This window comes from Cnephaeus nilssonii (assembly GCF_951640355.1).
Source record: "Cnephaeus nilssonii genome assembly, chromosome: 1".
NCBI lineage: Eukaryota > Metazoa > Chordata > Mammalia > Chiroptera > Vespertilionidae > Cnephaeus > Cnephaeus nilssonii.
This window is the reverse complement of record NC_137072.1, coordinates 103,232,288-103,256,335: the sequence shown is the minus strand read 5'-3', so window position 1 is coordinate 103,256,335 and position 24,048 is coordinate 103,232,288. Positions and strand designations below refer to the sequence as shown.

Sequence of the window (24,048 nt, the reverse complement as noted above, 5' to 3'; positions counted from 1 at the left end):
TATATATTGAAATCTGGATATGAAGTTTCCACTTATTTTAGATTTGTGTCTCCTCCTCCACAGAGTGGGACCTTGTGCACATAAATTGATATTCCCAGGATAAAAGCAGAGTCTTCTAAAACTAGGATCTCGCTGAGCAGGGAGATGGCACTTGCCACCAGTGGGAAGTAAATCTGGATTCATTTCTCGCTGGGAGGAAGCAGACCAAAAATTCCGTGTTGTAGGTCTCCGGCCCAGGCAGATGCACTAGAACGTGAACCATAAACCTCTATCACTTATCTTGGCAGAGAGAAAATTGGAATTTTGGAGGAAAGTTTCCCACCGGGCACTCAGACCCAATAAATACTCCGACTCCTTGTAGAGCTCCTGGATGCTCTGCGCTCCGTCTGGCAGGCTGTAAAGGATGCTCAGCACTGAACCTCCGGACCACGGTCCGCTGGAGCCACCTGGAACACTGTGGCAACTCCATGCCAGCGCTCACTCTCTGTACTACATTCTTTCTTCTTTCCCTTTCGCTCATCTACCCAGGGACACTTCAGCAACACCAATACAGACCAACTTGAACGCATTTCCTTGGTGCCAAGATTGTGAGATGCAATAGAAGAGAGAATGAGAACACAGGCTCTTTAATGGGTTCCAACCCTGGCCCTCCCACTTGCCAGTTATGTGGCTTTGGGCAAGGCTGAATCTCCATGTGCCTCAGTTTCCCAATCTGTAAAATGGGGATAATGTCTGTCTTGTCGGGATAGAGACTAGATGAGATCATGTGTTTCATTAGATGAGATCAGGCACAGATCAGGCATGTAGTAAATGTTTATTGGTGTTATTGTGGTTATTACATTGAAAGAATTGGGTTACATAAGGTGTATTCCCTCACTGGGGCTTGAAATCTAGTACGTGAGATAAAACACACTGAAATAATTGTAGTATAGGCAAAAGATGACAAACACTCTAATCAATACGTGGAAAAAGCTGTGGAGGATTACAGATAACTGCAAATGCCTCCACACTGCCTCCATTGAGAGCCAGGGTCTAGTTCCACTCCCACTCCCCCCGCCCCCTACCCCTGCCCTTGAAACTGGTCTGGCCCGTGACCTGGTCTTTGACCAACAGAGCAGCTGAAGTGACTCTGGGTGCCTTCCAAGGCTAACCCATCAGAAGCCTGTGGCTTCCTCCTGATTTTCTTGGGATGTCCTCTCCAGGAACTGAGCCACCATGCTGGGAGATGTCACCTCTGGGTGTTCCTACCAACAGCCCCAGCGGAGCTTCAGCTGTCAGTCATGGGAGTGAGCTGTCTCACCCAGTCGGGTCCAGGCAGGCCCCCAGGTGACTTCAGCTGTACCAGTGCCCAGCACACCTGTGGTGCAGAAGAACACCTAGTGAACTCATAGTAGTTCGAGGGATAGGCAATGGTTGTTTTTAAGTTTTAAGCACTAAGGTTTGGGTAGTTAGTTATGCAGCCACAAATAATCCAAAGAGGACTTTAGAAGAGTCCATTTGAAGTCACCATGGAAGGTTCTGTAGAAGAAGTGGCATTTGAGAATGCCCTTGGAGGGAAGGATGGTGACAGGAGGCTCCTGGGAGAATGCCATTTCAGAGAGAGGGACAGTTAGAACAAAGACCCAGGGGCAGGCTGCATCTAGCACCTGGCCAATGGATCAGGGCTGCTGGGAGACGTGGAGTGAGAAGAAGAAAGCAACGCTGAGAGGGATGTTCAGGGTCAAATCATGGTGGCTTTGAGGACAAGCTTACTTTGTTGCTAGGCAGGAAACTCACTTCTGCTCTTCCGAGTAAATGGCTTTATGGGAAACAATGGGGCTCTATGCGTAAGAAAGACAGGAATCTATGGGAAGAATGAAAACCATAGAGTAGCTGGACTTCCCAGATGAAATTAGAAGTAGAAGGTTGCTTGGGATCCCCCACTATCCCCCCACCACAAACACAGTAACATCCTAAGTCCTTCGTGGCTTATGAGGTGCTCTTGCCGCGGCTACCTGGCTGATCTCGTTTCCACTCACTGTCTTCTTCACTCACTCCTCTCGGGCAATGCTGACCTCCTTGCTGTTCTTTGAAGAGCAAGCACATTGTGGGCTTAGCACTTTGGCACTGTCCCTGTGAGCTTGGTTTATTTTTAAAATCTATTTATTCTCTCCCTCCCCAACTAGAATGTAAGCTCCATGAGGGCGAGGACTTCGGCGAATGCTTAGAATAGTTTCTGGCATCTAGTGGCTGCTCAACAACAACAACAACAACAAAAAAAAACACAAATGAATGGATAAATAAGTCCCTGGCAGTCCTAGGGCTTAAGGTATCTTGTTACATCTCAGCCGAAGGGCTTTCTGGATCTTCATTTTAATTCCCCTCCATCCTTCTCTCTTCCTGCTATTCCCAGGCAATCCCCTCCCCATCTACTCGCCCGAGTTTTTCTCTCCCAGCTTCACTGATTCATCACCCTGGCTTACTCACAGCTCCCTGCTTACTCACTGCCTCTCCCTGTGCATCTGCCCAACTTTTGCGTCCTCTGCTAACCTCCCGACGCTCCCAGACTTTACAGCTAGAATTCCAGAGGCACAGAATCTCACTGGGTCAGCCCATCCCTCATTAGGCAGGGATTTTGGACCTTTGACTTTGTTTGGGATCAGATGTCCATGCTGATTCAGTCAGCTGTGGCACAGGCGCAGAGCATGACAACCTAGACAGAGAGACCTGTCACTTCACTTGGCAGAGGCCTTTAATGATCCGTTGGCCAAAGCCTGAGTAATGAAGTCTGAGTAATGCATAATTTAGGGAGATACTGAAGCTTCTAAGAAGGGCAATGATTGACCAGAGCTATGTTTTCCGAAGACAACTTTGGTTACCCCATAAATGAGACAGTTTACGACGCAGAAGATGGCATATGTAAGATGAGTTAGGCAGCCATGGCCAGGGAGAGTTGATGTAGCCTCAAACCAAGCCAGTGGCAAGGCGAGTGAAGAGGGGGGAGTAGGAACAAGTGCATCTTGATCCCAAAGATGTCCACCAGGTACATGAGGCTAGAGTTCAGCAGGAAGGCTGGTTCTGGACACCTAGCTCTGGAAGTCATGAAGATATTAGTTATCACTGTGGGGCATGTAGTATGGCAAGAGATATGGGGAACTCTCAGATGTAAAGAGCAGATCAAAGAAGAAAAAGTTGACAAACGATCGAAATTGGAAATATTTATTCAGCTGAGTAGGCACTCAGAAAACCAGAGTGCCCGGTGAACACAGAGGAGGATTTCCCCTGCATTGTCGCAAAAGCACGGGTCCAGAGGGTCCCGCATTAGATCCTGCTCTGTTCCAAACCCCAACCTCCCAGCCTGACTGTTTTCCTGCAGAAAGTACTGGTACTTCTTGGGAACCCACAACATTCTAAAAATACATCAGCTGTGCGGCAGTGCCACAATTAGTGGAGCTGCTGTCCCATGAAACCCTCATCACCATTTTGCTTAGATCAGAGAGCGGATTAACTTTGATGTCTGTCTGAAACCCGTGCAAGACACCATTGGTGGTCTGCTCCCTGCAAGCATTCAATCTTCACATCCAAGGAAAGAAGCAGAAAGTGCTGGGTAGGAGCCCAAACCAATTTTTTTTCTCACTGATTGAGATGAAAATACGCACCCTAGGACTCCTGACATATTTGACTTGCATCATCCTGTCTCCCTACATCCCTGAGCTCTCTCTCTCTCTCTCTTTGCACAAACACCTTCCCCCAGACCCACACTCCCTCCGGCTTTCACAGACATTCACACAGCTCTGAAGCCCAAGCCCTCTGTCTATGCCATGTGGAAATGTCTGTCTCTATAAGGGCTCTTGGTGCCATGCAAGCAAAACTGACTCTAATTGAAGTCCAAAAGGAGTTACTGGCCCTAGCCGGTTTGGCTCAGTGGATAGTGTTGGCCTGCGGACTGAAGGGTCACAGATTCGATTCTGGTCAAGGGCATGTACTTCGATTGCAGGCTCGATTCTCGGCCCAGGTCTGGGTGCCCTAGGCCCGTGGTCAGCAAACTGCAGCTCACGAGCCACATGCGGCTCTTTGGCCCCTTGAGTGTGGCTCTTCCACAAAATACCACGGCCTGGGTGAGTCTATTTTGAAGAAGTGGTGTTAGAAGAAGTTTAAAAAATTTGGCTCTCAAAAATTTCAATCGTTGTACTGTTGATATTTGGCTCTGTTGACTAATGAGTTTGCCGACCACTGCCCTAGGCCATGTATCAGAGGCAACCAATCCATATGTCTCTCTCACATTGATGTTTCTCTCTCTGTCTCTCCCCCTCCCTTCCACTCTCTTTAAAAATCAACGGAAAAAAATATCTTCAGGTGAGGATTAACATTAAAACAACAACAACAAAACTGAAAGAGGACCTAAATAAGTTATCGGTCAAAGGGAGTTACTGAAAGCACACTGGGCAGCCTGCAAATACAATGAACAGTAGAGACTCAGACTGCAAGGGCGGACGACAGAAGCTCCATGGTTTCGGGCAAGTGGAAGATATGCAAAAACCTCATGATAATATTATCAATGGAAAAAAAATCCACTGCATCTGTGCTGTCGGTCCTTGTGTTCCCATCCCTACAAATCTGATTTCTGTGGGAAAGGACAATGGGACCAGGTTAGCATTGAACTCACACTCAGACAACATGAGCTCACTGACTTTGCAAGGCAGTGTGGAGTAATGGCAAGAGCAGGTCTCCGGAGATAAACAGCCGGACCTGAATCCCAGATCTGCCACTCACTAGCTGTGTGACCTTGAGCTCGCCATTCTTGCTATGCCCAGCTTCCCCCTCTGCAAATGGAGACACCTATTCACGGTGGTTGGGGAGTACTGCATGGATAAACCTGTGGTCGTGACTGGCACAGGGAAGTGTTCTACACCTTGATGTTGGGATTGATAGGAATGTACAGGGTGCCTAGATTCACAGTCCAACCAAGAATGCCACGCTGAGAGGCATCAGGAGCTATTACGAGGGAAGGCTCAGAGGCCAAACAGCAATTACTATGTGTTGCCACATCTCATTCCTTCACCAGACTGTGGACACCATGAGGACAGCGGACTCTCCTGTCAAACCACTGCTGCCTTCAACAGCATCTGAAAAGTGCGGGGCACATTGTTCTTGGCTCAGTGAACTTTGGTGAATACACAAATGCTGACTGCTTCCTTTTTGCGTTCCCTGCCAACTAGTTCAGTGCTTGGCCCTGAGTAGGTCCACTATAAGACTTGGCTGATTTAATCTATAGGTCGGTGGGATTCTCAGAAATAGGGAGAACACTGGGATCCAAGAGATGGGCTTATATTTTGTAGGACTCAGTGGCAAGCAAGTGCTGTTTTTGGTGTGATGATGCTAATAAGCTTATACAAATGGCATGGATGGTCTATAAAACAGAGCAATCCTTGCCTCACCGCTCAGGGAGATGTTAAGCAAATGAAATCACACCCATGGTGATTTCATCTGGGATTCCTTCTGTTTTCAAAGACAGAAATTCCAACTGGCTCCAGTGAAGGAGGGACTTTGTGCTACTGAGAAGGTCAGGGATAGATCCCACTTTAGGCACAGCTGGCTTCAGGGGTTCAAATGTAACATCAGCATCTGATTTCTCTATCTCTCGGGCCTCCCTCTGATGTATTGTCCTCATTCTCAGTCTCTAAATGGTGGTCCCCAGCAGCTCCAATCTCATCCTCTCAAGTTCAAAGTCAGCTTTCCAGCAGCTGGGACAGACTTATGGTTGGCTCAACATGGGTCATGTGGCTAGGAAGTTGCAGCTCTATTGGAGGATCAACTCCTCTGGTGAGGGAGCTTAGTCAGGCGTGGTTATATGCTTACTCTTGGAGCTGGGGAAAAATAAGGGTTTGAGTGGGGAGAGAAGCCCCAGCTTACTTCATGGATTTAGAATGGGAGAGGAGCGATTTGCCAAAAGATATTCGGGGTACTATTAACTGGGAGCGAAGTGGATGCTGCTAAAATGACAAATATGCACTACAGGGATTTTCGTATCACGTGATATAAAGCATGCATCACTTTATTCCCTCTTTGCTATGAAGTCTTCTGTCCTCACCCTAACAAGCTCCTGCTGGCGCCTGAGGAGCGGCTGCCTGACCGCACAGTCATCCGTCTTCCTCCTCTGAACCTCTGTAGCCCGCAGGACCATATCACTCACTGGCAACATCGGGTCATTAGTTTTCTTTTTATGTATATGTCCTGTCTCTCCATCCACATGGCAAGTTCCTGGAGAGCAAGGGCCACCTCTTACTCATCTTCGTGTCCCCTGTAGCACTTTGCCTGGTGTTTGGGGCATGGCTGATAGTTCATAAATCTGCTGACAGATCAAACACCTGATTTATATTCTTCTGGAACCACAGAAGTAGACAGTAGCTTGATTCAATGACAAAACTACAAAGAAAGAGGAACTTGTGCTCTGACAGCACACCATTTCTGAAAGACCATAGATCTTCCCTGGACTAAATAATGCTGCTGGGGTCAAGATAAATATCCTCCTTGCTCCCCAGCTCCCAGCTGCAGGTATCATTCTTAGTTGTAAAAGATTGAGTGACGGTCCGGTCTGAGGAATCTTAGTCTCAGCAGCTCAGTATATCCCTGGGCAGGTCATATGCAGGCATAGCCCACCCAGAAGGATGGAGGATGGCCATCTCAGAAAGAGAAAGCAGATGTCTGTCCCCAGTGGCCTCCCAGCCCAGGCAATAAGGCAGAGCCCCAAGGTCCCTTTTTTGGGACTGGCCATGGGCTCACTGCCCTGTGCTGATTCCCATTTACTCCCCATCCTCATTGGTCAAGGGAACAGGGAGACAGGAGGGATGGAAAAACAGTCTTTAAAAGTCTTCTTGGAGCATGGATGTTGAGACAACATGCCTCCCAGGATAGTCTTGGTCCAGAAGCTCCTGTGGCTCGGGTTTCAGAATCCACCTGCAGGCCATGCTGGGGCAGGCGATTTGCCCCTTTGTCTCTAATCCCCTCAAATCCCCCTCAGGGAGGCCAAGGGACGCGTCCAAAGCCAGGCAGCCAAATCGTGGTTCCCTCGCCGGTGAAATGGGCCGACTAATATGAGGATTGAGTCAGCGAGCCACAGAGAGCACATGGCTCATGGCAGACAGTTGCTAAAATCAAATCAACGGGGGAAGGACAGGAACGCATGCTTGGCAAAGGAGGGTGGGGCACAGGAGGTCAGAAGAGTGGTGGGTGGGGCCAGGCCGAGGGAGGGGCAAGGCAGGGAGCAGAACAGGGTCCGCATAACGGAGAGCAATGAAACTCCACTCTCAAACCGCGGAGCGCTGGTCCGAGGCCCCGCCCCTACCAAGCCCCGCCCCTACCAAGCCCCGCCCCCAGAGCCCGCCTCTGACCCCACCCACCCTGGCCTCGCCCCGCCCGCCTCCTGGCCACGCCCCCAGGCCCGGAAGCGAAAGCAGCTCCGCCTCTTCCGAGCCGGGTCGGGACCCGGCAGCGCGAGCAGGATTCCGAGCTGCGGGGTTCAGAGCCGGTCCGGGCAGTTCCCTGCGGGCGCCATGTCCCGGAACCTTCGGACCGCGCTCATTTTCGGCGGCTTCATCTCCCTGGTCGGCGCCGCCTTCTACCCCATCTACTTCCGGCCCCTAATGCGGCTGGAGGAATACAGTGAGTGACCTCTGACCGAGGGTGGTGACCTCGCCCCAGGAACTCCCTCTCCCGTCACCTCCACGTGGGGACGCGGACGGATCTCGGCTCCCGGGTCAGGCTGACCTGGGTCTGAATTCTGCTGTGTGCAGCTTTGTGACCTTAGACGAATGACCCAATCTCTCGGACCCTGAGCAAATAACTATTTCTCTGGTATCTAAAGTCAAACCCTCCCCTCCCCTGAGACTCAGGTGGGAAGGAAAGTAGCCTGCACCTAGTAACCTGCACCTAGTAGGTCGACACTAAATACTAGTTCATACTGACAGTTAACATTAACTGAATGCTCAGCATGTGTCAGGTTAGGCGTACATTGGATCGTTAAATTTTAACCTCATTTTGAGGCAGGTATTATTTCACGTTATGCAGGTGGGGAAACTGAGGCTCAGAGAGGTTGTATAACTTGCCCAAGGTCACACAGCTAGTAAGTGGCCAGGCAGATATTCAGACCCAGGCCTCTGTCTTCAGAGCTTGCACACACTGTAGCTGAAATGATGATGTTGGGGGGGGGGGGGGCGGGGGGGAGACAGATTGAACCCTAATCTTCCTGAGCTTGAAGATGATTTTATTGGCAACTTCATTTCCACTCCCAGGGATGTCTTTGGACGGAAATGTTTCAAACCTAAACTGCTAACCTGGATTTTTTTAGTTTTTCCTCTCTTTCCTCAAATCCTTTTTCAGATTCTGCTGTCTTCATTTGAAGCTGGTTGCTCACATGACAATGGTGAATATCCTGGGAGTAATTTTCCTCCTTAATCATTCAAGTCCTATCATACTAAAAGCCAAACTCTCCTTCCTTGAGACCTATACCTCAGCAAGGATTAGCACTTTGATACATCTGAAACCATCTGTCAGAGAAAAAATATTAGGCATTAGAGGCTCATTTTGTTCTCCAGGAAACCTGAATCATCTTGAAGATGGAAGAGGGCCAACCGTGCCCCTCGAGAATATTAGCAGAAGCTGATAGCTTGGCGATTTGAAGGCAAAAGCTCCTATAAATGCTCTGCCCATTACAAATGCTACAACCTTTGGTTTATGGAGGCAGAGCATTTTAAATACACATTTAAATTCCCTTGTAGCTTCTATTCATCAGCCAAGATTGAAATGGCCTCTGCATTCTGCCTTCCAGCCTAGGTACTGTGCCTGGAGGGGATGGGGGAGGGGGGGAATGTAGGTCTGCGTGAAGCCCAGCATAGTCTATTTCCATCATCCTTCCTTATTGGATCCGAGTCACAGGCTATTTTATTACAGCCTCTAGAATTGAACATGGGACAAGGGCGCCTGCTTTGGATTCCACTAGAAAAGTTTCAGGTTTTTAAAATTTCTTTATTGATTAAGGTATTACATATGTGTCCTTATCCCTCCATCCCCCTCCCCCACTCATGCCCTCACTTCCCTGTTGTTAGTGTCCATTGGTTAGGCTTATATGCATGCATACAAGTCCTTTGGTTGATCTCTCCCCCTTACCCCCATCCTCCCCTACCTTTCCTCTAAGGTTTGACGGTCTGATTGATGTTTCTCTGTCTCTGGATCTGTTTTTGTTCATCAGTTTATGTTGTTCATTATATTCCACAAATGAGTGAGATCATGTGATATTTATCTTTCTCTGACTGGCTTATTTCACTTAGCGTAATGCTCTCCAGTTCCATCCATGCTGTTGCAAATGGTAAGAACTCCTTTTTTACCACAGCGAAGTATTCCACTATGTAGATGTACCACAGTTTTTTCATCCACTCATCTGCTGATAGGCACTTAGGCTGTTTCCAAATCTTAGCTATGGTGAATTGTGCCGCTATGAACATAGGGGTGCATTTTTGAAGACTAGAGCAGTGGCCTTTAACTGGGGATGACTTTGTGCCCCCAGGGGACGTTTCGTTCTCTCTAGAGACAGTTTGCTTGTCAGAACTGGGGGTGGAGTGGGGTGGGGTGAGTGTGCTACTGGCTCTAGTGGACAGAGGCCAGGGATGCTGCTGAACTTGGTGCAGTGCACGGGACAGATGCTCACGATCACCCAGCCTCAAATGTGCATGGTGGCAGGGCTGAGAAATCCTGGTCCAGAGCAGACGAACAAGGTGTGGGTTTGTGCCGTGTGTCCCAACAACAGTCTGAAAGGGATACTCTAGAATCCGTGGCTGTCTGAGTCACTTGAAACAGGCATATCACGCCTTTTAGGTGAATGCTTTGTGAGTGGCCACTATATCTGCATTTTAATTGGAAGGCAGTCTACGCCTGCCCACTTTTATGGTTCAGTTTTAATTCGTTTGCCCAACTTGTATTTGAGAGTCACAACTGACTTTTTTTTTAAACAGGTAAATAATACTAAACAACTAGTATTTACTGAAAGTTCATTATACATACTGTGTGTGGCAACCTTCCGTGCACTTCCTATATATTAACGCATTTCGTTCTCAGAACAGCCCTTTGTGGTAGCTGCTATGTGAGCATCATCCCCATTTTATATGTGGGCAAACTGAGGTCTGGAACAGTGAAGGATTTGTACAAGGACCTACAGTTGATGAGTCTACAGACCTGGGATTTGAATCAGTGCCTTAATCGGTGCACTGTGGCACGATACTGCCTCTCTAAGGGAGTGAGAAAAGGGTGTGAGGCAGATGAAGGTCGGTCTATAGGATGAGGACCCTTAAGTCCTTAACCTCTCTGAGCTCAGCCTATTTCCTCATCTGTAGCAGTGGAGCTCACAGACTGACTTTACGGGTTTTGGGGTGTTTTTAATGAGATAACAGGTGTGGAAACACCTAAAACAGTCTTATATTATCCACCCCATAAAAATGTTTAAAAAATAAGGAGCCACGAGGGCAGAGATGTGAGACAAGGAGATTTCAGCAGGTTGACACACCCACGGCTGGCTGGACTGGCAGGAAACTAGGATCCAGGCAGGTGAGGTGTTCGCGACTGTGGGAAACCACTGGAAGGACAGACTTTAAGTTAATTTCAGCACATTCAACTCGCAGTTGTTTATCTTTAAAAAACAGCTTTTTAAAACCTGGATTGTAGCTCTGGCTGGGTGGCTCAGTTGGTTGGAGCATCATCCCGTACACCAAAAGGTTTCGGATTCCATTCCTGGTCAGGGCACATATGCTAGGTTTCAGGTTCGATCCCCGGTGGGGGGGCTGACAGGAAGCAACTGATCAATGTTTATCTCCTACATCCATGTCTCTCTCTCCCTTCCTCTCTAAAATCAATAAAATAAAAGCATACCCTCGGGTGAGGATGAAAAAAAAAACCACAACCCCCAAACCCTGGGTTTTCGTAATTACTGTGCACCTGTCACGGGTAGGTGCTGGGTGTACCTGATGGAACAAGACAGTCAGAGCACTCCTCTGTCTCACTTCACCTTCGTCCTACCCACCTCCTCGACCCACTGCTTGGGCTCTGAGCTGGTCTCCCTGCTTCCACCAGGCCCCAGCTACTACGCATTCTCTACCAGTAGCCACGGTGGTCTTTCTGCTTACTTTTTATTGCCGATTGCTGCCTTATTTGCATCTGGAGTCAAGGAATGTGGACTGTGATTTTGATTCTTTGATATTGGTGAAGATTTGCCTGGTGGCTTAGTACAGATCAATTTTTACAAATGTTCTCTATGTGCTTGGAATGCTGTCTCGTCTCTGGTTGTTGGATACAGGTTCTACATATGTTGGTTACAGATCAAGCTTCTTAACTCTTTTAGATATCTTGAGGCCATGTTATTGGGTGCACATAATCTAGAATATTCTGGAGAATTGTTTTCAATTGTCATTATATAAGGGTCTTTTTTTATCCCAGATATTCCTCCCCCGCTCTTATTTTATCTGATATTATTATAGTTAATCAACTTTCTTTAGGTTAATATTTTTCTGGTATATCTATCCTCTTATAGTCAGCCTTTATTTTTTTGTTGTTATTGTTAACACTCACCTGAGGATATTTTTTCCATTGGTTTTTAGAGATAGTAGAAGGGAGAGAGAAAGGAAGAGAGAGATAGAAAGAGAGAGAGAAACGTCGATGTGAGAGAGATACATTGAATGGTTGTCTCCTGCATTGTGCCCTGACCAGGGCCAGGGATCAAACCTGCAACCCAGGTGCCCTTGACCGGAAATTGAACCTGAGACCCTTTGGTGTGTGGACTGAAGCTTAACCACCGAGCCACACCGGCCAGGGCTAAACTGGATTTGTAATCCAATCTGATTATCTCTTTAACGGTTGCATTGAATTCATTTTCATTATGTTTACTATTGTGTTTACTTTTATTTTTTCCATCTTATTTTGTGTTTTCTATTCCAACTCTGTACTTCCTTTTTTCTCCATTTGTGCCTTAAGGCTTTATTTTTTTTCTCTCCTGTACTATGTAGTTTGAAAGTTTTACATTTTGTTTTTATTATTTTATGATTATTGTTTAACGTTAGTCAGTGTCTTTACCCGCCTATGAAATATACAAAGACGTTAGCACGCCTGAGCCCCATCCTAGACTTACGTATAACCTCAGTCCTGCCATGTGCTTGATACTCCCTAAATCGCGGCGTGGCTACAGTCGCTGATCGTTTCCCTTCGCCCGCATTCTGTAGGCACCAGGCCTTCTTGCATCTCACTCCTTTCGAGTTTCAGCTTTCTTCACTCTGAAATACATCTTAATACTCCTTTGGTGAGACTTTGTAACCGGAAAAATTCGTTCTTGTTTGTCAGAAAGTATAGAGAACCAGGTCTTCTGCTGTGGCTGTTGTCATGCCATTTGTTTTTTTGAATTTGATCATCTCGCTTGACTACAATACTTCAGTGACCCTCTGCCGTCCTCAGAGCCCAGCCAGGGGAGGATCACTGAAGCATCTGAATCGGGAGAACGAGGTGATGAGTTTCACTCTTTATAAGGCGTTGCTCTGTAATGTGAGGGAGGGCTGGAAGGGTCAGGGCTGGAGGCAGGAAGGCCGGGCTCAGGAAGGCTGTACGTCCCGTGGACACAGGAGAGCAGGGAGAGGTGACTGGAGCCTGAACCAGGGTGGTGGCTCTGGGACTGGGAGGTGTACTGATTTTGGGAGCTGTAGTTAAGAAGTAAACGCTGCATGGATTTGTGACTGAGTAGCCACAGGGAAAGGGAGGGAGAGGAAGGAGCCTGGCACCCCGCTTTCTGGCTCCAGCCTCTGAGGAGATGGTGGTGCAGGTCATTTAGTAAGGAACCCGAGAAGGAATCAGTTTTGGGGGTGAGGACGAGCCAGTTGCATTTGGGGTGTGTTGAGTTTTAGGTGTCAGGATGTGCTCTTGGAGATTTCCTAGAGGCAGGGGGAGGTGCCAGTCTGGAGCTGAGGTCCTGGGTCCGAGCAGGAGCTAGACATGCAGTGTCGTCAGCAGTGGATGGGGTCAGAGTCACTGAGGTAAGGGCTCCCAGGCAGCGTTCAGAGATTGAGAGGGACAAGCTGGCCGAGGACCAGAATGCTGGCGGACACTGAAGAGCAAGCTGTCAGGAGCCGGGGACCCTCAGAGGGGACCCGGAAGGGGTGCCCCAGAGCGAGAGCATTTAAACCAGGAGAGGCTGTAGTCACAAGCCCCATGAAGACAGCGCTTCATGAAAAGGGGTGTGGTCAGCAGGGTCAGGCTCTTTGGAGACAGGAAGATAAGTGAAAATAGTCTTTATTTTTTAAAAAAGGTAAAGGTCATTGGTCATGTTGTTAAGAATGCTTTAGGCGGTTTGGTAGTGGGCAGAAAGCAGATAGCAGTGGATTGGAGAGTAAACAGTGTATGAAGTTGACTAAAGGTGCTTGGCTGTACGGGGAGGAGAATGACAAAGTGTATTTGCGGCAGGTCCAGGGGTCTGGGGAGAGTTGGGTTTTAGTTTTGTCTGCGAGGGAAGGGAGAGCCAAGAGAGTCTCTGGACCAAGAAAGATGCTGGAGAGAGAAGACAAGCCATGGAGTGGGAGGGGCACGGGCCCGTGAGACCAGATGGAGGAGAGAGCCTTGGGCGGAAGGCAGGACACTTCCGTGAGCTCAAGAGGAAGGGCAGGTGTGGACGCAGCTAAGCTAGGTTTGAGGTTGGGAAGCTGTGGGCACTTTCGGGCGATGACTTCTGTCCTCTGCAATACAGGAGGTCGGGTCGTCTGTCAGTGCGAGGCACAGACGCCAGCCAGGCACAGCTTCCTTGCAACCCTCTTGTCTCTGGGCTCCTGTGACTGCCCGCTCCGCCAGTCCTCTTGGTTTTGCTCTTTTGCTCCTGCCTTTCAGCCACTGCTCTTAGCCTCTCCTGTTAGGCCTTCCTCTCTGACTGTCCCTCTTACGCTTATATTCCTCACGATTCTGGGGACCTGGGAGAAACCATCCAGCCCTTGAGAATTGCCAGCGGTGGAAAGGGAGGGGCCGAGGCCATGTAGGGCTCAGGTGTAAAGTCAGGGTGGGCCAGTCAGCTGGGCTGGCCTGACAGATGCTGGCTGGCTCCGGTGTGGGGAGTTTGCGGGGTCAGGGAGGTTCCAGGGCCTCTGCCGGAATAAGCCACAGGGCTGCAGAAAAGAGGAGAAGCCTGCTTAGGTAAAATCCAGCCAAGGAGAGCTTCCATGCTTTACAGTCAGGCACGTCTGTCACAGGACTGCCTCCTGGGATTTCACGTCCACAGGTCAGTTCTGCACGTGCTGCGTGGGCACTGAAGTGAGCACTGGGACGATGCGGTTGGCCTTCGTGGTCAGTGATCCCAGACAAGAAGTATGGAGACCACTGTGCTTCTGAGGGAATCCCAGATGTGCCTTTCAGCTTTCATCCTGTTGGCAAAGCGTGGCTTGTCGGAAGAGCCCATGTTCAGGGACGAGAACAGGTGCTGCCGCTTGAAGCCTAATCTGTCTTCGTATAGCAGAACTAGACAGTGATTCTGAACATGGCCTTTTCAGACAACCTGTCTATGGCATTTTTAGGCCAGCCTGTGAAATGGGACAGAATCAGGTCCTTTTCTGCGGTCCTGCTCGTTTTAAAATTTTATTAGATCTGCAGAAGCATAAAAGCATAGTTTTGCCAGAGACCCTGTGCTCCTTGTCCTCTCATTTAAGGGACTTGTCCAAGGTCACATAGCGTATTGCTGGGTGGACCCGACCCTAACTCCCCAACCTTGTCTGCTGCTTGCTCCTGCGCTTCTCACCTGACAGCAAGGAGTGTTGAATAGCAGAGTGCGGGTTACATGTAAGAGCCGCGAGAACCTCAGTTCTCCTACCACTCGGTTGTGTTTGCTGCAACTTGCTGCTCCCAACTAGCAGTATATTGTACAGAGTCCGAATACGGTTACACGAAATCACTTGGTGTGCAAATCAAAGCAGAAGGGCATTTTCCCTACCACATGCGAGGTGCTTAGAATATGCTTTTTATTCCTTCCACCGTGGAGTCCAGTAAGATGCACAGACAGACAAGTCTTATTTTCTAACCAGCATTACAGAGCTCTCGGGATTCGAGTAGACTCTGATGAGGACGCAGAAGTGTTTGTGGGGTTGGGAGGAGCCAGTGCTTCTCGTGGCCATGTGGTCCCCTCGGCTGCTGGCTCACACTCACACTCGCCGCCAGTGCCCATCTGGTTCTGGAACACCCCGTGTACATCTGGATGATGAACGTGTCCAGGCAACCGCAGCAGATGGGAGCCTGGGATAGTAGTTTTTAAAATTTATATTTGCTATTTGAAAAAAGCTGCTTTGAAGTAATCATCATGGAATAGTCACAGTGTTGTTGGACTTCCTTACACTTGTTTTGCAATTGTGTATTTTTGTTATTAAAAAAAAAGACGGAAAAAACAGAATTGTGCAATAAATTCCTGTCTATCCTTCACCTAGATTTACCAGTTACCTTTTTTTTTTTTAAATCCTCACTCATGGATTCTTTTTTTTAAAATTGATTTTTAAAGAGAAAGGAAGGGAGAGGGAGAGAGAAACATCGATGTGAGAGAGAAACATCCCCGACCAGGGATTGAACTCACAACCTAGGTATGTGACCTGACTGGGAATCAAACACACAACCTTTTGGTGTACAGGTCCACGCTTCAAACCAACCTAGCCTCTGGCCAGGGCATCAGTTAACATTTTGCTACATTTGCTTTCTCCCCCATATGTAAAATATAACAAATCTATACATACATATAGAGAGAGACACATATACATATATACTTATATCTATGATTAGAATTATTACTATTGTTTTGCTGAACCATTTGAGAGTAAGTTAAAGTCGTGAGTTCTCATTCCTAAACATGAGCATCTATTTCCCACGAACAAGGACAACGTTCTCTTACATAATCACAATACAGTTATCCAATCCAGGTAATTTAATATCGATACAATGCTATTATCTAATATTTAGCCTACAACCAAATGTTGCCATTTGTCCTATTATTACTTAGGTTGTGCGTTGCTTTTATTTTAACTGTTTATTGGCAGGAGGAGATGGGGTTGGGAGGTCCTGAGGTCATAGTCTACACCTGGACAATATGGCCATTAAATATAAGGATATGTTTTCATTTTCAAAGACTTAAAAATTATTAGGTGATCTCTTTTACTACCATACAGAAACCTCCTGGTCTGCATGCATTACCAGCTTAATCATGCACCTCGGCCCTATGGCCAGAGATAAGGATCCTCAATTAAAACTACAAATCAGACCTCTGCCTTAACACCAGGGGGCAGAGTCGGGCTTGCTGAAACTCGGAACGGGGCCTTTTCCAGCCGGCATTGCAGAGCCCCAGGCCCAGTATCACATATTGCGTTTTCATCATTTCGCTCCTGATAGAAGCACACACTCATTGCTGAAAAGTCAGTCATGAGCTTATCCTGATCTGTTCCCATCATTAAACCCCCCTGACTTCTGCATTGCCCTTTTCCTGAGGTTTATAGACACCTGCTATTTCTCTAATGATAACACAATAGAAACCTAACTGTCCGCCTCGTCAAGATGTACTTGCTAAATCCTAAGGGACCAGTTTGTTTTCCTTTAGCGCATTCTGCATTCACAAACAATGTCTGTGTCATGTCGTGAATTTATATAAGACTGCTCTGGCCTTAAAAGTATTTATAAAACATTAATGGGTTGAAGAACCAGGGATGCAGATAGGCTGCTAATTCCGGTTATCAGTTGTTAGGAACTGGTTCAGCAAATTGGTTTAAATTGCCTGTCCAAGACAGTTTAAAAAAAAAAAAAAAAGAGGTGGTTGCATAAGGACAAGGATTATAAAGTGATTATGGTCTATTTAAATTAAATCCTCAGCCTCTCCAACCTCATTAGCAATTAGCAAGAATGTGTGAGGACAGGGATTCCTTTCTCTTTACTCGGTTCTCCATCGCATTATAAGAGCTTAGACACAGTTAGGCATTCTGTCCTTGCCTCAAAAGTCAACTTCCTGGGAGGGTTGGCATTCTGCCCGCTGCTTTGGCTTTGCAGTACCTGCCTCTCAGAGAATGTGTTCGGTACACCAGGATGTCTGATTTCCTTACATCTGTAGGTCTAGGTTGCTTTCTTTCTTTTTTTATTTTTTTAAATATATTTTATTGATTTTTTACAGAGAGGAAGAGAGAGGGATAGAGAGTTAGAAACATCGATGAGAGAGAAACATCGATCAGCTACCTCTTGCACACCCCCTACTGGGGATGTGCCCGCAACCAAGGTACATGCCCTTGACCGGAATCGAACCCAGGACCTTTGAGTCTGCAGGCCGACGCTCTATCCACTGAGCCAATCCAGTTTCGGCTCTAGGTTGCTTTCTGGCAATCAGTTTTTAAAAAAACTCACTTCCCTCTTCCATAATACTAGAGAATGGACCTTTTAAGTGTGGAAAAATATATCTTTTTTGTTTGTTTGTTTTTGTTGATCCTCACTCAAGGATATTTTTCCATTGATTTTTAGGGAGAGTGGAAGAGAGAGGAAAAGACAGAAACATTGATGTGAGAGAAACACATCAGTTGGTTGCCTCCTGCAGGAGCCCCAACCAGGGCCCGGGCTATGGAGGAGCCTGCAACCAAGGTACATGCCCTTGACCAGAATCAAACCCAGGACCCGTTGGTCTCCAGGCCACTGAGCCAAACTGTCTAGGGCAGTGGTTCTCAACCTTTCTAATGCCTCGACCCTTTATTACAGTTCCTCATGTTGTGGTGACCCCCAACCATAAAATTATTTTCGTTGCTATTTCATAACTGTAATTTTGCTACTGTTATGAATCGTAATGTAAATATCTGTGTTTTCCAATGGTCTTAGGCTCTACAGCAGCGGTTCTCAACCAAAAATAATTTTATGGTTGGGGGTCACCACAACATGAGGAACTCTATTAAAGGGTCAGGGCATTAGAAAGGTTGAGAACCACTGGGCTAGGGTGAAAATTATATCTTTTTGTTCCTGGCACAATCAAGGATAGTATAGTCTTTTACCCACTAGCATTTCCTAAGAGCTTGTTTGAGACACATCCAGACTTCAAGACTTCCATGTAGACACAGGGGTAGGGCCCAGTCTTTTAGGACTTGAACATCTTAGGAAATGAGACCACCTGTTGAGTTATATTAGAAAGACTTATGCCTTAGGGCAGGTGGGGAACCTTTTTTCTGTCAGGGGCCATTTGGATATTTATAACATCACTAGAGGCCCGGTGCATGAAATTCGTGCACAGAGGGGGGTTGTCCCTCAGCCCAGCCTGTACCCTCTCCAATCTGGGACCCCTCGAGGGATGTCCTACTGCCGGTGGGATCGGGCCTAAACGGGCAGTAGGACATCCCTCTCACAATCCAGGACTGCTGGCTCCCAACTGCTTGCCTGCCTGCCTTCCTGATTGCCCCTAACTGCTTCTGCCTGCCAGCCTGATCACCCCCTAACCACTCTGCTGCCAGCCTGTTTGCCCCCAACTTCCCTCCTCTGCCGGCCTAGTTACCCCTAACTGCCCTCTCCTGCAGGGTTGATCACCTCCAACTGCCCTCCCTTGCAGGCCTGGTCCTTCTCAACTGCCCTCCCTTGCAGGCCGGGTGCCTCCCAACTGCCCTCTCCTGCTGGCCATCTTGTGGTGGCCATCTTGTGTCCACATGGGGGCAGGATCTTTGACCACATGGGGGCAGCTATATTGTGTGTTGCAGTGATGATCAATCTGTATATTACTCTTTTATTAGATAGGATAGAGGCCTGGTACAGGGGTGGGGGCCAGCTGGTTTGCCCTGAAGGGCGTCCCGGATCAGGTGGGGGTTCCCTTGGGGTGTGGGCCGGCCTGAGCGAGGGGCCTGTGGTGGTTTGGAGGTGGGCCACACCCCCTGGCAATGCAAGCGGAGGCCCTGGTATCTGGAATTTATTTTCCTTCTACAATTGAAACTTTGTAGCCTGGAGCAGAGCCAAGCCTGGGGCTCCCTCCGAGGCCCGCAGCCATTTGTGTTGGGGTTATAATTGAAACTTTGTTGCCTTAAGCGGGTGGGCCCTGCCAGGGTGTGCGGAAAGCTTTGCTTCCCCTGTTGCTGGCGGCAACCCTGGCCTGCTCTCTCAAGCTCCATTCTGCCGCCATTTGTTTGAATATGTTTACCTTCTATAATTGAAACTTTGTAGCTTAAGTGGAGGCTTAGGCCTGGCAAGGGCAGGCAGAAAGCTTGGCTTCCTCTGTTACCTAGGAAACCTTGCTCTCTGTGGCTGTAGCCATCTTGGTTTGGGTTAATTTGCATGCTCGCTCTGATTGGATAGTGGGCGTGGCTTGTGGGCTTGGCTTGTGGGTGTCGGAGGTATGGTCAATTTGCATATTTGTCTATTATTAGATAGGATTCTCGGGCCATACAAATGATCAACTTAAAACTTAGCCTGCTATATTTGGTCAAACATGTAATTAACTCACCCCTAATGCCTTGGCAGGGCCAGACCAAATGATTTTGGAGACTTTATAGGCCCTGAGGCCAGACGTTCCCCAACCCTGCCTTAGAGGCTCCATCATCATCCCCTCCAGGTGGAAGAAGTCTTTGGCACATCTTGGTCCAGAGGGTCTTGGTTGCCGTTCACCTGCTACTCTTCACAGAGGCCCAGTGAGACCACGGCCGGCCATTGTCTGTAATGAGCTTCATTATGCTCTGTCTTCTCTGTGTCCCTCTTAGAATTGGATATCAAGATCCACGTCATCCCTAGTTCCCAGTTTTTTATTTGTCAAAGCAAAACTTCGCATTGATAAAACTATCAGGCAGGTCACTTAGGATTGACTTTCTGCCACATCGCCGGAGAAGCAAATTCAATGAGTATTGGCTTGGGCAAAACCCTGTTTCTTGTACCTTTATGCCTGTGTAACTTCATGAGAATTCAGAGGCCAGAATAAAGAAAATGGCCTAATATTAAATAAGAGCTAAATGTGGATTTAAAGAAACACTGTCAGCCTGATTACAACGAAGGTCTGATTACAACATTTAATTACTGTAGTTTAGTAGTAAACATCCTCTGGCTCCAAGTCTTTCCCCTGAAAAGCCACCATTTGTTTTTCACGATACTTAGAATAATAAGTCTTTGTCTTCACAGACCTTGGGTTTATTCTAAACCACTTAGAAAGATGTGTCAGGGTGCTTGAAGCCCACAGATATAAAACGCCCAATTTCTCTTGGCCCTTGCCTGTTGGACATCTCCAAAGAGCTCCGCCAAGCCGCTGTAGCTGACACGCACTTTCTAATTGGCACAGCACCTGCAATCAATTAGGGAAGCTTCAATTACCCAAACCAAAGCCACCCACCCAAAGATTAATTTTCTGCTCTATTTCCTATCAAAAACATAGCATATTTAGCTCTGGGCCTACTCCTTCAGTGGAGTACATTTTAGACATATAAACTACATCGTTTTCTGTTAATTGTACTTGTTCCTTCAATTCAGCAGCCTTCCCCTCATAAGATCACGCCCACCAGTTCTTTCCGAATTGTTTTTTCGGTTGTTTTGTTGCCTGTCCAAAAATGCTGAGCGCACAGAGAAAAGATGTTAGTTGGGAGGTTTTCTCTTGAAATATGGCTTGCTTGCTTTTCCTGAAAATACCCAGGCTTTTTGCTATAGGATCTGTCTTCCATAACATAAAAACTTTTCGTAATGGCATCTCTGAATTAAAAGCACTCATATAAAGTGGTTTCTAGTCCTGTCGTCCCATGTAAACACAAGTCTTTCCACCACCACTGTCTCCCCTTCTTGCTAAAAAAGTAATTTTTCTGTTGTGTTTCTCAGAGAAGGAACAAGCTGTAAACCGGGCTGGTATCGTTCAAGAAGACGTGCAGCCACCAGGTAAACTTAAAAACCAAAACACAGTCTCAGTTGTACTGTTGTGTGTGCATGTGTGTGTGTGGGGGGGGGGGGGGCTTTTCAATGGGAGAAATCTTTTCAGTTAGACGCTGGATTGTGATTTGCTGCTTATTTCACAACAGTTGCCACCTCATAGGTGCCTCCTCCAGATTTCATTTTAATATTTCCCTCCAGAATATTTTCTGCAAGTTTGCACCCTCCTCTTTAGCCTTGGATAAGTAGGCGTAAAAATATAACATGTCCAATTAAATATGGAGGGAGAATAGCTGTTTTGCAGACTTATTTGCCAAGCACCTATTTAAACACTACCCTCATGGGAAAATACTGTTTACTTGTGAGCTGTTTTAATTGATGCGGGATTCTGCTTTGTACAGAAGCTCAAAAGTTCCCTTTATGGCTGGATGGTTAGTTACTTTATGATGATCCAAGTTGGCTGAGAATGAGAGGTTTCCAGCTTATTAACCCAAACTCTTGTAATCTGCGGCAACTTTCCTTTTTATTTCGTTTTTAACTAGGCCAGAGGCATCTCTTCCTGTTTGGGGCCTTTTCGGAGCCATTTAAAAGTCTCTCGTGGCTGCCATGGCTTCCGAGCCGTTCATTCCAGGGCTCCGGCAGCTTGCCGCCTTCTCAGACTGCATGTCAATTGCACAACGCAATTCTGATGTCACTTTGTTGGGGGTTGAGGGAAGTGATAGGAAGTTTAAAAACGAACCCTGTTTTTATTCATGTTTCCTCCTATAGGGTTAAAAGTGTGGTCTGATCCATTTGGCAGGAAATGAGAAGGCTGTCACCAGCTCTGATTATGAAATTAGACATCTTCATGCTCTCCATTCTGCAGCAAGTGCGATAAATCACCTCCTATAGAACGACGGCGGGAGAAGAAAACTGTAATGCCATAAACATTACTGTGCACAAGGACTAATATTTCCCTTCTTAATACCCAGAGAACCCTGGAACAAATCACACCATTAGGAAGGTTTTCGTGATTCGCTTTACTTTCTACAAATGAAGCTGTCTCACCCAGCTGTGTTTGGAGAGCTACTTATTATTCAGTCTCTACTTCTTACCCAACCGTGTGCTGTGATATGAATACAAGCAACCAGGAGACCTGGGAGGATCCTAGTCTGTTTTGCTATCTTCCAAATAGAAGATTGCAGTGAAAACCCACCATGCTGAGGAGCCTCAGAGGTCTCTCTGAGAATGTTAAAGTTGATAAAACTCTTTAAGGACAACGTTCATTGTCCTCTTTAAGAATAAACAGTTCAGCTGAACTAACTCGCTGAAGGTAGCTGCGTGTTGGAAAATAAATACATAGGAATCAAGTCAAACGAAGTAGGAATGCATGCATAGTAGGAATCAGTGTTGAATTAATAGAAATGAAACAGGGCATATTAAAATGATTTCTTTTTACTTGACAACAGTCTAGGTTCTTTTGTAAATCCTTTCTTATAAATGCACTAAATTATACCAATGAAGTGCTATTTGACTAGATTATATTTGACTAGATATTTGAGTGTGTGGTGTTTGTCAGTTTGTATACAAGTAAAAATTTTAAAGGCAAATAGCAGATTTGTTGAGACAAATACTCACTGAATGCGATTCTCTACCAGGTGCCTCACCAGGTGCTACGAAATGAGTGTGAGAATACTCACTTCTCTCTCTGGTGCTCAGTCTGGCCCCTACTAGATTATATGGTGCTTCTGAAAAGACACATCTTTTCCAGTTGTAGATTTCCCAGAGTGCCTTGCACATTACCGTAGTCTCTCTTTAGATGAGCTGCCTGATGACATCATTTTATTATTGTGAACTGGGAGTTTACTTAACAGAAAACTGGCTGGATTCTGTAATTACTGTCAAAAAGAAATAGGATTGCATGGATGGACCTGGAGAGAATTATGCTAAGTGAAATAAGCCAATCAGAGAAAGATAAAGTATCCCATGATCTCACTCATATGTGGGATCTAATGAACAAAATAAACTGATGAACAAAATAGATCCAGAGACATAGAAGCATGGAACAGACAGTGGAACCTCAGAGGGAAGGTGGGAAGAGGTCAACCAAAGAACTTACATACATAACCCATGGACACAGACATAGGGTGGTGAAGGGCTGGGGTGGGGGTGGGGGTAGGGAGTGGGCTAGAAGAGGTCAAAGGGGGACATATGTAACACTTTGAACAATAAAGATTTAAAAAGAAATAGGATTATTCCAAAACCAAAGTCATAATTTTTGGTAGGATTCCCCTAACATTTAATTGTCTTACAGTTAACAACACAATAAAAGAAGCTGGCTCATTCGGGGTACAATTTGACCCCTCTTTTCCTTAGAGGGGCCACCAGGAAGTTGTGTAACGTAAAGTCCAATGTTCTGTGGGTGCTTAAATGACATTTCTTTATGAGTGAGGCAAGCGCGTGTAGCATCTGCTTTGGATGATACCCAGGCTGAGATGACTTGACTGTCTCGGAGAACTTTGGGGCCTGGGCTGCCAGTTTGTCAGATGAAACAGACTCAGTTTAGTCTCCTGAGTGGGATCTTTGTCCTGGCCTTGACCCTGCCCTTGGTTCACCTCTTCCCCGAGATAAAGGGGGCTCTCTTGTTCTGCTCAGCTGCCTTGATGTTTATAAAAGGATCACTCTTCCTGTTGTCAGAGGGGTAACGTAATATCACACTTTGCTGCCCACACTTGACAAAGGCTGGTTGTAAGAGACGCTCCTCAGAGGATTGACCGAGGGATTTGCAGTTCATTCATCCCAGGTGTGCCTCCTGGCTGCTGAGGAAAGCACTGGAAAGAGGGGATCTTAGTCAAATACATTTAGGAAACAGTTAAAGTCAATTAACTACTTCTAATTTGATGATTTTTGAGAGAGGCATAACATTTCCCAGATGTGTTTGATCACAGAACATCTTTCACGGATTATCTTCTGGGATTAGTGACCGTCAACATCCTTTTGGGGAAATCTTCCTCTAGACTGGTGCTTCTCCAACGTTTTGGTCTCAGGACCCTTGAACACTCTTAAAAACTTTTGAGAACTCCAAAGTGTTTCTCTTTATATGGGTTATATCAATAGATACTGTATTAAGAAGTAAAACAAATTTTAAAAATATTAATTCATTTGAAAATAACAACAACAAACTCATTAGGTTAGTATGACGTA

At 46.7% G+C, this 24,048-nt stretch overlaps 1 protein-coding gene across 1 annotated transcript; it reads left to right on the top strand.

The window, feature by feature from the left end:
• Positions 1–7,453: 7,453 nt before the first annotated feature.
• On the top strand, positions 7,454–22,922 carry SMIM20 (small integral membrane protein 20). Its single transcript, XM_079767446.1, has 3 exons — positions 7,454–7,641; positions 20,818–20,874; positions 21,634–22,922. The coding sequence occupies exons 1-3, from the start codon at positions 7,533–7,535 to the stop codon at positions 21,669–21,671; spliced, it is 204 nt and encodes a 67-aa protein (XP_079623572.1). The 5' UTR covers positions 7,454–7,532; the 3' UTR covers positions 21,672–22,922.
• The last annotated feature ends 1,126 nt before the right edge of the window (positions 22,923–24,048 follow it).

Excerpts from the sequence above, each read along its gene's own strand:
- SMIM20 (XM_079767446.1), top strand. The coding sequence starts at position 7,533 with ATGTCCCGGAACCTTCGGACCGCGCTCATTTTCGGCGGCTTCATCTCC. Across the intron at positions 7,642-20,817 it reads AATGCGGCTGGAGGAATACA|AGAAGGAACAAGCTGTAAAC; the intron begins GTGAGTGACCTC and ends TGTGTTTCTCAG. Across the intron at positions 20,875-21,633 it reads AGAAGACGTGCAGCCACCAG|GGTTAAAAGTGTGGTCTGAT; the intron begins GTAAACTTAAAA and ends TTCCTCCTATAG.